The following is a 13015-nucleotide window of genomic DNA, read 5'->3' as shown; positions in this document are numbered from 1 at the left end:
AGTAGCTACCTTTTATGTAGGAAATGGATGATTAAGTCTTTGGTGTTGTAAAAGCAACTTCATTTAAACATAACCACCCCCACCACCAAAAAAAGAAGAGGAAAAAAAAAAGTAATGAAAATAATAAGGGAAAAACCCAAGACACACTTCCTAGGGGGAAAAAAAAAAACAACAAAAAAACCTATCATGTAATTTCTGTCCTTGACGGAATGTATTAAATAAGCAAACACCACCAATAAGCAAAACAAGTACTACAATGTAAAAATATTAAAAAAAAGAAAACCCTCTCACATGTTTCTTTTTGTAAGTAAGACATCATTGCAGATGGGGTAGTTACTCATATCTCTGGATTCAGTCTACATCGTCTGTTCACTTATTCAGCAAATACCCGAGTACCTGTGTACTGGGCCTTTGCCGAGCCCTGGAGATACAATCACCCAAATACACACAAACCCTGCTCTTGCAGAATTTACATAATTCCTCAGTCATGGGTGGCAACTCTTGTCACAGATGCATTGGTAACTTATAGGAGATAATAACATTTTATTGACTAGCTGCATAGAAGATTGAGGTATTATTATTAATAAAAGTCTACTGCTGAAATATCTTCTAGAGCAGAATTTCCCATGATGTGGCACCTGGAATATTAGTTTTATATGATATTGATGGATGTTAATTGGGGGAAGGGTGAAATAACCGCATGTATTTACTTGAGGACCTTTTAGAGTCTTTCTAAGCTACTGCACATTTTGAATTTACAGGAGGGTGGGGTACTGTTTTTCATGTTTTCCAAACTTCTTTGACCATGAAACCCAGTAAGAGTCACATCTTATTGGACTATTAATCCATGGAACACTTTTGGAAACACTGTTTTCGAATTACTACTTATTGAAGAAAAGTCCACGAGCTGGAATTTCTAAGTGGCTCAATAATAAAATTAGTATGAGTTGAACAATGCATTTTGAAAACTTCAGTGACATTTTTACACTCCTTTTTATAGACCCTAAGCATAGAACTGTATTGTGCAAATGCAAATATTATTAAGTTATTTCACATGTAAAACTTGTTACATTAACTGAATATTAGGGTTTAAATAAAAAGGATGAGATTGGGTTTAAACAACATAACAGTGTCAGAAGATGTAATTTTAGGGAGCCAATAAATAATTTCTTTTCCCGTCTTGATTTGGGAACTTATTTTGAAAGGCAAGAGATCTAGGAAGAGTGATACCAAAATCTCACCTTTATTTACTGTCAAACCTGGATTTGAGGGTGTAACTCTTACTTATGGCACCATTGAGGTGACCTTTGTAGGGAAACTTACCAATCATGGGAAGCACTGAAAACTGCCAGCCTCACCCATCTTGTATAGGGAGGTGGACCCCATAGAAAAATGGAGAGAAAATGATCCTGGGATGCCCAATCCCTTTGCCCAATCCTCCAATCAGGCTTACTTGTTCCATCTTCATGGAGAGGATTGAGGTGTGGAAGTCAGAGGCTAGGAGTATTTAGGAAAGTGCTTCTTTATGGAAGCCTGAGGACATGAGAAAAAGGACCACTCCCAATCTTGCAGGCTTCATGAAGCAACAATTTGGCCTTTTATTATGATAAATTTCAATTTTTTTTACTTATTGTTATTTTTGTAAGAATGTATATACCTTGATACTACATCCATTATGCCGTGTTTTCCAAATAAGAATTACTTTGAAAACTTTTAAGAAACATAGATTTCAGAACCACAGCAGATATGGTGCATCGGAATATCTGAGAAGGATCTTGAGAGTCTGTATTTAAAAAAAAGTTCCAGGCAATCCTCCAGGTAATACTTTTTTAAAGTGTAAAAAGCACTATGTTATAGGAATTGCAAAAACAAAAACAAAAACAAAAACAAACACCCAAATTTTATTTAGTAAACTTACTACACCAGAACATTCAGGTGATCAATATTTCTTCCAGTCTTCATTTCAGTCATGGAGAGGATTATAGCATGGCATCGATACACTTGGAGAGATGGGGATGTTGTAGCAAATTTTTCCTGATCTGATATGAAAACAATCATTATTGTTTTAATGGAATTTTCCCAGTGGCATTGGTTGTATAGAAAATTCTGTTTTCTCATCCTCAGTGTACTGTGCCCTTCAAGGGAGTTTTCTGTTGTTTGATCCATTTGGGTTTTTATTAAAGGGGGATACGTTTAATAAACTCTGATTAGCTTAGTTTCAGATTACTCTTCACATTGTGAGTATTATTTAGTTGGCATGAAAGGGGGTTAGATGACTTAACTATTAGCTGACAGAAATGTGAACTATGACTGAAAATCCTAAAATGTGTGATGTGTGACTACATAGTTGAGAAAGAGAAAATAAATATTACCCAGAATGGAAATGGGTATTTCTCATTATTACACATTTTTAAAAAAGGTATCTCTATATACCATCACCAGTTACCTGTATGAATTACTTATAGTTAAAATTTTAATTGTTACTTTATTCAGAGGTGAAAAATACCTGAAAGTAATAAGTTAAAGTTTCCTGCCAACATTTGAAAACACACTCAGATCCTTTCAGGCAGTGTAAGATTTTTTTTTTTTTTGGTCTTTGAAACATCTTTAAAATTCTGTTGCATAAAATGGTGTTAGAAGTTGAAGACAGTTACCTTAATTTTTATTTTGCATTTTCATGGATTGATTTTAAGAATAGTTTATTTAACTCACTAAAAATTCTGAAAAATGTTTTAGGGGTAAATTCTGTGTCTCTACAATTCCTTTAGTTCCCATAACAGCTTCTTTTTCACTGTATTTGCCATGAGTTAATTACAATTATTCATTTCCTAAAGTGGCAGCAGAAGCTGATTTTAACTTAAACAGACATACTGCTTCACATGTGAGTAATAATTGATTTTCTCTTCATGCCAGTTTTTGATAGGGTTAAGTATATTGATAGAAGACCATGCTATTTAATGCAAGTAGATTTTCAAGAAAATCACTATGCCAAACACTTCACTGGAAGGACTTCATCTACATACAGCAGCAACTGTGACCTGCTTTAGAGATGACATCATTGGGTGTCATGTGGCTCTTTATACGTTTCAGCCTCAGAAAGAGATAATCTGTGAAAGCCACAAGAGCCTGATTTCTGCTGTGATAATCTTCAGCAGACAGAGGCTAAGACTGCAGTGAGGCATACCTGTTTACATGGTGTGTGCAGTACCTCGTGAATTCTTAGCTTTATTTCATTTTACTATTTTTTATCAAAAAGTAGATGCAATGATAGGATGAAGGAATTGGATGCTTTGGACTAATGGGAGCTTGTTTCCTGCATTAAGATCAAGAACTTTTCTGGAATCCTCTGTTCTCTGGGTAGCCTTGTATTTTGTGTGTGTGTTTGTGTGTGTGTGTGTGTGTGTGTGTGTGTGTGTGTTTTCAATTTGAAGAACACTGAAGAAAATCAGCAAACTTCATCTCCCAAAGAGCTCTCTCTCTTTTTTTGTCAATACTTGAAGATTTCTGCTCCAAAATCTTCTTTGAGCTGCCTGAGCATCGTGATTGATAACTGAAGGGCAAAGCAACTCCTTTGTAGTATGTGTTACAGAAATTCTTCAGATAACTTTACTTGCTAAAACAGGCAGCTCTTTATGGATTTCTTTCAAAGCCGGTTCGAATAAATAACTCTTCCCTCTCAAATGGGCAAGGGTAGCTTGTCAGCACCATGGAGAGGTCTGTGCTGTGTGGGACGCCGTGGAACTGTGACCAGAGCAAGCAATCTGACAGTGTAAGTTTTCCATATGTCTGCTTCTATTTTATGTGTATTATATTTTTGCATATGTGGAAAGGAAACTCTGAAGTCTGACCGATCCAGGCTATGTTAAAGTATAAAAATTGATGACCTTTATTGCATTTCAAATTCAGTATTAACCACTTAAAGATATTATATTAGGAAGTGTTAACACATTAATTTGAAAAAATTACTTTCTCATTGCAACAGTTGGTATGTGAATGTTTGGTGCTTTGAATTTTGAGAATCTAAGTTTCTGTTTTAATTTACTGTAAATTAATTGCATCACAGTTGGACAAAATGATTGCTTTAGAAATAGCATTTCTGTGTACACATTTACATAATTCTAACTTTGCAGTTTGTTGCCATTTGTAAATACAAGGATCTTTTTTGAAAAGTAGTTTCTGATTTGTTTTTAGAAGGACAGTTTTAATTCTTTAAATTGCAAGTCATACTTTCTGTTACCAAAAAGAACAAATGTTTAGGTATTCTAATATTGGGACACATAGGGGATATTTAAGTAAAAGCCTGTACTAAGTGGAAAGGACCAATCCTTTTATGAAATGACTATAGATAGGCCACTAAAGACATACTTTTAGACACCATTGGAAATATTTTACCAGTTTCAAAATAGTCTAATTTAACTGTTCAAGCCAGAAATTTAAAAAATGGTTTATTCAAAAACATCTTTACCCTTCTTAAAGCTGTCAAAAGTGTTGTACTATGAGATGGTACCACATAACCAATGAAGAAAAGATATTTCAAACTGCTAGTAAGAATGACCCCAATAGACATTTTGATTAATTATTCAAATTTGTCTAAGAGAACATAGTATCACAAAAAAGTAATATAATAAATAATTATCTTTTCTCAGGTTAGTTAAGTGAGATTTGGAACATTTATTTATAAGGAAACATTTATTTTAAAGTCTAATAAAACTATCTTTTTTATATTATTGTAATACAGAATTTATTTCCTTCAATAGTTCTTCTCATGTAAAAACTAGTAGTAAATGTAATTTACTTAGATAACCCCCTAGCTCAAATATAACTAATTCTTTTGTTATAGATAATTTCCAAGTGAATTTGCTGTTGCTTCTTACCTCATTAGTAATTTGGCATTTGATACATTTTGACAGTACAGTGTATGGAGTGCAAAATTTTGGAAGATGTGACTTAATTTTAAATTAAGGAAATCTTGTTATACATTTTTGCCTGCTTTGCTTAATAGATCCACTGATGACTTCTTTAATTAGTGTCAATATGTAGATTTAAGATTCCAGTTCTTTTAGTTTCATTTTCCCAAATTTTGTAATCCTGCTTCAATTTCTACAGATGAATAAGTAGTGCCTTTCATACACTATTAAAATACTGTTGAGTGCACTTCTGTGGTTTTAAAACTTTGTTTCTTTGTGATAAACTACATTCATTTTCTGCTGGTAGTGGACTCCAGACAAATCATTCTAGCTGATTACACTGTAACATTCTAATTTGGAGGATTTGAGGCTCATGTCAGAAAACACATCTGTTTTATGTCCTCAAATGGGGTAATTGTACCTGGTTCAGAAATTTATTCTCTGCAATCTTTGTCTCAGTATTTGTCTCTCAAGGATGTCATTCACCTATGATATTGTCTGAAGTGTAACATTTTATATATATATTTGCATACATTTTAGTGATGTATTTATAATAACAACTCTCTAGCATTATACATTTTGTAGTTGAGATATGGTTGTCTGTGTATTTATTTAACCAAAAACTGTTGCTATATGACAAGCCACAAACATGTTTTGGCTTCTGCTTTGATAGCCTTTCAATCATTGTTGAAATAGCATAAGTCATCTGAACAATAGGAATATATTTGGAGCTGTTTAGACTGTGAACCATTCACATTTCTTTCTTTCTTCTTTTTTTTTCTTGTTTATAACATTCTGGTGGTAACAGATGTGTGTGAACAATCTTAAATTTAGTTGAGTGACATTTTTGGTTTTTTGCCAATGCAAAAATATGCTCATGGATCTCTTTTTCATGGTCCACCCACCATTGCAAAGGCTTAATAATCTTTGATTAAAAAGGACTTAAGGGCATATTTACTTAGTTGAAAACCACCCTAGTTAGGATGCTTTTCAGGGTGGCTGAATATAGAGGAAGCTGATTGGCAGGTGTGGTTCTTACAGCTGTTTACAACCTATTTTTGTTAAGTTGGTTTTGGAAATTGTTCTTACATTCCAGGTACTCACAGACTCATTTCTGTTGCCTCAGTTTCCATCACAGCCTCCAACCAGAAGCACCTCTTCTAGCTAGAGTTCCAACAGGACCAGTTTCAGTAGGGGAGAGACTGAAAGTGGGATGTGTTATAGGAAAATCCCAAAGGGTAGTTTCTTAGAAGGACATAGGGATTCTTGAGAATATATTAGTGAAGCGGGACCCTAACTGGTTCCAAATGGATTCTGGGTTTTAGTAACTTTCTAGCATTATGGATAGGGTGACATAGGGTGCCCAAGGGAAGTTCTTCAGCTTTCTGCAGAACCCCTCTGAGTTGATGTTTCTGCATAGGGATTTCCATCAAGTGATTTTTGTTTTTAGTTATCATATTTTGCCATCAAGTGTTCCTTCCGTCTCACAATTTTACTCACAAGACACATTCTTACTTTGCAGTACATGTTAGGCCTAAATACATATGACCTAACTGATGTGAAATTTATATTAAATATTATTAGAAACTGTGGGGTAATCTGAACTGTTTCAGAGAACTGAAGAGAGCTTAGAGACTTTATAAGGAAGCTATCCAAGTAGCTGAAAGAACAGAAATATCCTCCAAAGAGAAATAAGTCTGAATACCATGCATTTCTCATTTTAACCAGTCTTTTAAATCCCAGCACCTCTAAATAAATCCAGCTCCCTCCCATCAGTAAACTCAAAGCAGGGCATGTAAAACACAACCACAGACCTGGGCAGCCAGTTACCTAGGATGAATTCAGGTCATCTTCATCCTGCCTAATTTGTTCTGTGCTCCTAATTTTCATCTTACTTGTTTGTACCTTTGGCACCATCTCCTTGGCACTTCTGTACTCAACACACTACATTTCATGGTGCCTGACATCATTAATAAGACCCATCTTGGTGGAAAACCCATTTTGAATTCAATATTCTGTAGTGATCTCAATAGCATATTTCTCTAGGATGTTGTTTCAGTGCTTGGTCTCTGACCCCCAGGCACCACAATGGCAGGAAAGAAACATTTGTTGACCTGGGGCTTTATTTTGGGTGCATTGGAACTAATGAAGCTATCCTGAGCAGGTCATCGTTTTGGCACAGAAAGCATGATATGTTATCTATATATTTTAATAACTGTTCAAAGATAGACTCAGCCTAACAATTTGAGTTAGAAAAGAATATCAAACTTCATTGCCTTAAAGCAAGTCATACAAATTTATGAATTTTAAGTTTTATTTGAATTACTTGAAATATTAATAAAAGCATTGTATCTGGACTTCAGTATGACTTTGAAGATTTTTTCTGATACCTTTGAGAAGATAAAAATTTGTGGATGAAATAATTATACAAATTGGTTCATGTTTTCTGATTGAGTAGCCTTATCAAAATAGTGTTAACTAATGAATCAGAATTAGCCTAGAGATAAGTCTCTAGTGGTGGGTAATAGGCTTCTGTTACTTTTTCAATGATCTTAAGTATACTTTTTTTCCCCCTAACTATCATTTCATAGTTGAAATTTCATTCAGGAGAGGAGAAACAACTTGTCAAAGGTTAGATAGTTGGTCAGGTACAAAGTTGGACCTAAAAAGAAGATTTTTGATTACCAGGCAAGGGAATTTCTACTGGGGTGTATGGCCTCGAAAGAACCCCAATGCTAAGCAATCAGTGGAAGTTTTAAGGAGAAACTTCTTTAAAATTTAAAATAAGTACCACTTATGGGACATCTGAGTGGCTTATTTGGTTAAGTGTCCAACTTTAGCTCAGGTCATGATCTTACCATTCTTGAGTTCAAGGCCCATGTCAGGCTCTGTGCTGACAGCTCAGAGCCTGGACCTGCTTTGGATTCTGTGTGTGTGTGTCTTTCTCTCTCTCCGCCCCTCCCTCCCTCAGACTGTATGTGTCTCTCTCAAAAATAAATAAAAAATAGTTTTAAAAATATTTAAAATAAATACAACTTTTTAAGCTGTGGAGCTGTCTTTCAATGGTTTAGGCTTTCTTATAAAGCAGTGAGCATCTCATCAGAAATATACATGCACAGATTAGATAGTCTACATCAGAGATGATGTAGAGTGAGACTCGTGTGTGTGTGTGTGCGTGTGTGTGTGTGTGTGTGTCTGTCTGTCTGTCTATGTAGTAGTTGGAATAATTGATCTCTAGTCTCTCTTTCAACTTGAACATGGAGAAGGGACATTAGTGCAATGTTGTCTCCTTAAAGTAGAGAAAGAGAATAATGTCTTCATTCAATAAACATTTATTGGATGCATGCTCAAGGCATTGTGTGATTCTAAGAACTGATATGATTACCAAAATCTAACTGAACCCCGTGAGAAACTATTCATTTGAGAACAAGTAAGAAAGAGGAAAATTAGGAAATGAATTAAGATAGAGAATGGGGAAAATCACCCAGGAGGAAGAGTAAAATGCATCATTTGAATCTATTTGAGGAGGGAAAACTAGGTTAAAGGGGAAAAGCAATATCAGAGTTATAATTTATCTCTTAATTATCTGTACCATGGAGATACTTCATTGCATTAAAAAAACACCAAGATTTAAAACTTATTGATCTCTAATAAATTCTACAATTTTATTCAGTATCATCAAGTCTTTATTTTTTTTTAGTATCATCAAGTCTTTAATGAACTTTTTTGCTTGCATCCTTTCAACTTATATAGCTGTAGCTGCAAATCTACCTTTAGAGATTCTATCCCAGCTGTCATCTGTTCTTTTCCCAATTGAGAGAAATTCTAAATCTGCAGACTGTCAGTTCAAGGGCTCAACATCTTTTATCCTACCTCTCATTTCATAATTAAATAAAATAACAGCCTTTCTTCTGGCCCTGCTATGAATTTGAATTTTTTCTTGACCAACTGGGTTTTTACCATACATAGTATATTTAGGCAATGCTGCAAAAAATAGATCTCCAAAAGTATAATAGTCCAAATACAGCAGTTTATTTTTTGATTAGGTATCAATACTGGACCAGTGAGCCAATCATATAGTCATTTAGACAACACAGGATGTTGGGGGAGTTGCCATCTTCAATAGGTGGCTTTCAAGGTCACTCTACAGTCATCTACATCCCAGCAAACCAGAAATGGAAAAAGAAATGGAGCAACATATGGGGAAGGTTTTAGTGGGACAGGGCTGAATGAGACACACATCACTCAGTTCATATTCTTTTTACTGAATTCAGTCAGATGACATAATTAACTGCAAGGGAGACTGGGAAACAGTCCTGTAGGATACATAAAAATAAGACAAGAGATGGATTTTAGATCATGCCATACCCGTAGATGTGCCTGTAGATCTGCCATGGACTTCCTCCACCTGGAAGGAATTCTTCTAAACCGATAGTTTCTGCTGCTACAAATGACATATGCTGCTGGATTGCTTGATGATGCTTCTCTACATCCTTGGCTACTGGCTGTTTCAGTCTTCTAGGTTACAAACTACAGAACCTAACCCAAATTAATTGCATCTAAAAATGAATTTATTATAATAATAAAATTTACTTATGAGAAAAATTTATTTTATTATCAGCTATCTCACTGAATTGACAGGAATCTAGAGAATCATACTCACAAGAAAAGGGGGCACTAAAGGAACATGGTTGACCAGAACCTCAGGCAAAGGCATACGTGCAGGACAGACAGCATTGTTCAAGTGCTGCTATCTTCATGGGACATTGGATGCAGTGGTCATAAAGAGCTTTAAAATGTCCCTTGCTTCCCTGAGACACTTCTTCCAGATTCAGAGTCCTGAACAGGGTCATCCCCTTCACTGGTTTAGATCATAGGGTTTAGATTGCTAGGATTCAGGGAAAGAAAGTTACTTTTGTTTTGTAATGGGCAGGAGTGTGTGTAGAATTCTGTTTCTTGCTGTAACTTCTGTAACGATAAATTCTATAATTATAGGATGGGAGCTCAAATGTACTGGGGGGAGAGAGAGAGAGAGAGAGAGAGAGAGAGAGAGAGAGAGAGAGAGAGAGAGAGAGAGAGAGAGAAAGAGATCAGTCCACCTGCTGCTTTAAGATGATTCTAATGTTACATTAGATATACTGACGGCCTTCACGAATTCTTACTGATTCTAATTTGCCCCACACCTAGACTGTACCTTATTGCTATGCCTAGACTATCCCTTATTATTCCTTTTGGGATGTGTTCTGATCACTTTCAGCAGTTTATTACCGCAACCTGCCTCATATCTGTGAGACTTGCTCTAGCCCTTTTTGTTGTTAGTTGAACTTTTCAGGTTCTTTTCCTATGACATTTTGGCATTGTTTTGAGAACGAAATTCAGACCTGGGACCTGTGATAAGTCTGCATGGCCAGGGCCCAGATATTTGACCCACCTCCTGTGGGATTTTCTCATCTATAACATGAATAAGTCAGCTCAATTCCCATTAGTCTCAAAGGGACACCAAGAGGCTTAACAAGATGGTGCTTTGAGATATTTGGAACACAGGGTGTCATTATCACATTCTTATTTTCACAAGCTGTTCACCTGAAGGGAGAAAATAAAGAGTGGAAGTTTAATGCCAGAGAGGCTTTTGGCACTTTGTCAATTCGGCATTAGCTTTGAGGGCCTTTGGAATTTTGCCTGAAATTTTCAGTACCAAGCAGCTAAAAGCTGTGCTTTTCTGGGCTTGTGATATTTCTGTCCCCAGGGATGGCATTAAGCATTTGTGAGGGATGAACTGTGCCAGACCCATTTTCCAGTGTCCTACCAACAGACACACAAAAAAGCAACGCATACTCTGTAAATTGCTGCTCATGCCGATATTTCACACTTGGAACAGCACCTCTGACTTGTGCCAGTAGAAAACGGATGGAACATAGACATGTGCTAAGGAAGCTCCCTGTCTGACACATAGGCCGTTTGTGGCTGGATGGCTTCTATCTGAATGGTCAGATGGCCCGACGGAAGGCACAGAACCTTTTTTAGACCTTTGAAAATCATCCCCTCAGTCTTCTTTGAAAGAGAGCTATTGGTTATGCAAATGTCACATTTGCCAATTAAAACAAGTAGGTTAATTAGAAAATAGAAGTATATACTTCTGGAACTTCTATTAATGATTTTGGAAGGAAGAGAAAGGCAGGAAAACTTGTTGGAATCCAGGAAGTATTTATGTGACTGAAACTTAATTATACAGAAAGGTTCTAAATGTTTTTCTTTATTTGGACAAGAATCATTTTCAAATACATGGGTTTCTACATATGTACCTAAAATATGTATTTTTTTAAAATACTAATATGCCAGTTACATATTCAAGTAAAAGAGGCTAATAGGAATTGCTCAGTAGCAAGAGCTAAAAGGTCCAGCTTCAAACCTGTAAATATGTCTTGCATCTTTATAAAGATCAACAAATCTGAATTTTGTTAGGAAGAAGGGTGCTCCTTGCATATTTAAACACAGTACGGTTACCACTGGTTTATCTAAACTTGTTAGGAAGTGAGGCTTCTCCTTAAGTGAAATGTATCAATAATAGCAGGTAACCTTTTTTGTTTGTGTTTCATATTTTCAATGACAGTATTTCTAAATTACCATTATAAAATTATCTTATTTTATAGTAATGCTTACTTATTTCTAGTTATAATGTATATCTATGCTCATGTTGGAAAATACAGACAGAGTTTAAAAATATATCTTACCCTTAATCCAATAGAGACTAACCATTGTTAATATTTTGGTGAATTTCCTTAGAATTTTATATATACACTAGAAATTTTATATGTATACCTTAAGAAATATTTCTAATATCTTGAGCTTTGCTTTTTAAGCTGAATATTTTAATTTGTATGTCATTAAAATTCCTCGAAGTCTGATAAATGTTTGTGTAATATGAAATCATATAGATATATGAGCTATAATTCATTGAACTATGCCACTCTTGATATCAACAGCATCAACATTGGGGATGTTTACATATTTTTAAATTCCGATTTCCTTACAAGAGATTACTATAAGTAGAATAAAAATTTTTTAAGATTTTCTAAGGATCTTGATCTATATCATCACATTTCTGGAACTGTTCTGCCAATATCATAAATCTGTTAGATTGAAAATAGCATGTTTTAAATCAAATTTCTTTTTAAAATTTTTGTGGTTTATCATCTTCACATGTTTTGTAGGCATTTAAATTTATTTTGTGAATTACCTGGCTGTGGTTTTTGCCTATTATATTGAAGCTTATTGGTTTTTTCAATTATTTATATAAGCTCCTTAAATATTATATATATTAATCTTTTGTCTTCATATTTAATATTCTTAATTGTATGTTTATGTATTCATATTCAATTTTAATCTCTATAATTTTAAATAATTATTTCAATCAAATAAAATATACTTAGTATCTCTTTTTACCTTTACATATATTTTTAGTTTTTTTTAATTTTTTAATTTTTAATTTTTATTTTTTTTTTGAGAAGTTAATCATTTTTATTAGCTTTTTCAAAGAACCTGCTATTGGCTTTCTAGAAGCAGGCTCATGTCCTAAACTATGCTTATTATGTTATTAGTGGCTACTTTATTTTTTTTTCCATAATATTTTATTGTCAAATTGTTTTCCATATAACACCCAGTTTAGTTTTTTTTTTAATGCTTTCATTTCTAATGCTAGTCTTAAATTCATTTGAAATTTTGGCATATGGTAGGAAGAAAAACAATAATTTTATTTTATTTCAAGTAGTTTACCCATTACCTGAGCACCATTTACTAACCAATCTTTTGTTCTCTGATAGTTTGTGACATGATCTTTATCACATGTTAAAAACCTATTAGAGTCTCTTTCTGAACTGCTTTCCTGGTTACATCTGTCAATTATAGTACCTATATCAGATGGTCTTACATGTTACTTTTTTATCATAGATTTTAATATCTGGTATAGAAATTACCATTTCATTTACCTTCATGTTCTTGGTCGGTCATATCATTCCTGATAAACTTTAAAATTGTATAGTTAGCTTCCAAACACATCTTTGGCAACTTTAATTTTAATTGTACCAAATCTTTAAACTGATATGATGAGA

At 34.4% G+C, this 13015-nt stretch overlaps 1 protein-coding gene across 2 annotated transcripts in view; it reads left to right on the top strand.

The window, feature by feature from the left end:
• The window catches only part of LOC115292071 (schwannomin-interacting protein 1), a 727630-nt gene that overhangs the window by 197349 nt on the left and 517266 nt on the right, over nucleotides 1-13015 (top strand). The window contains exon 1 of one of the 2 annotated variants that reach the window (XM_029939973.1): nucleotides 3166-3769. The exons of the other annotated variant lie outside the window; for it this stretch is intronic. Within the exon in view, the coding sequence (XP_029795833.1) occupies nucleotides 3707-3769 (63 nt within the window). The 5' untranslated portion in view covers nucleotides 3166-3706. Of the gene's footprint in view, nucleotides 1-3165; nucleotides 3770-13015 lie in introns of those variants that run through there. 2 annotated transcript variants of the gene reach the window in all.

This window comes from Suricata suricatta, chromosome 5 (genome assembly GCF_006229205.1).
Source record: "Suricata suricatta isolate VVHF042 chromosome 5, meerkat_22Aug2017_6uvM2_HiC, whole genome shotgun sequence".
Lineage (NCBI taxonomy): Eukaryota > Metazoa > Chordata > Mammalia > Carnivora > Herpestidae > Suricata > Suricata suricatta.
This window is presented reverse-complemented; position numbering and strand designations above follow the sequence as displayed.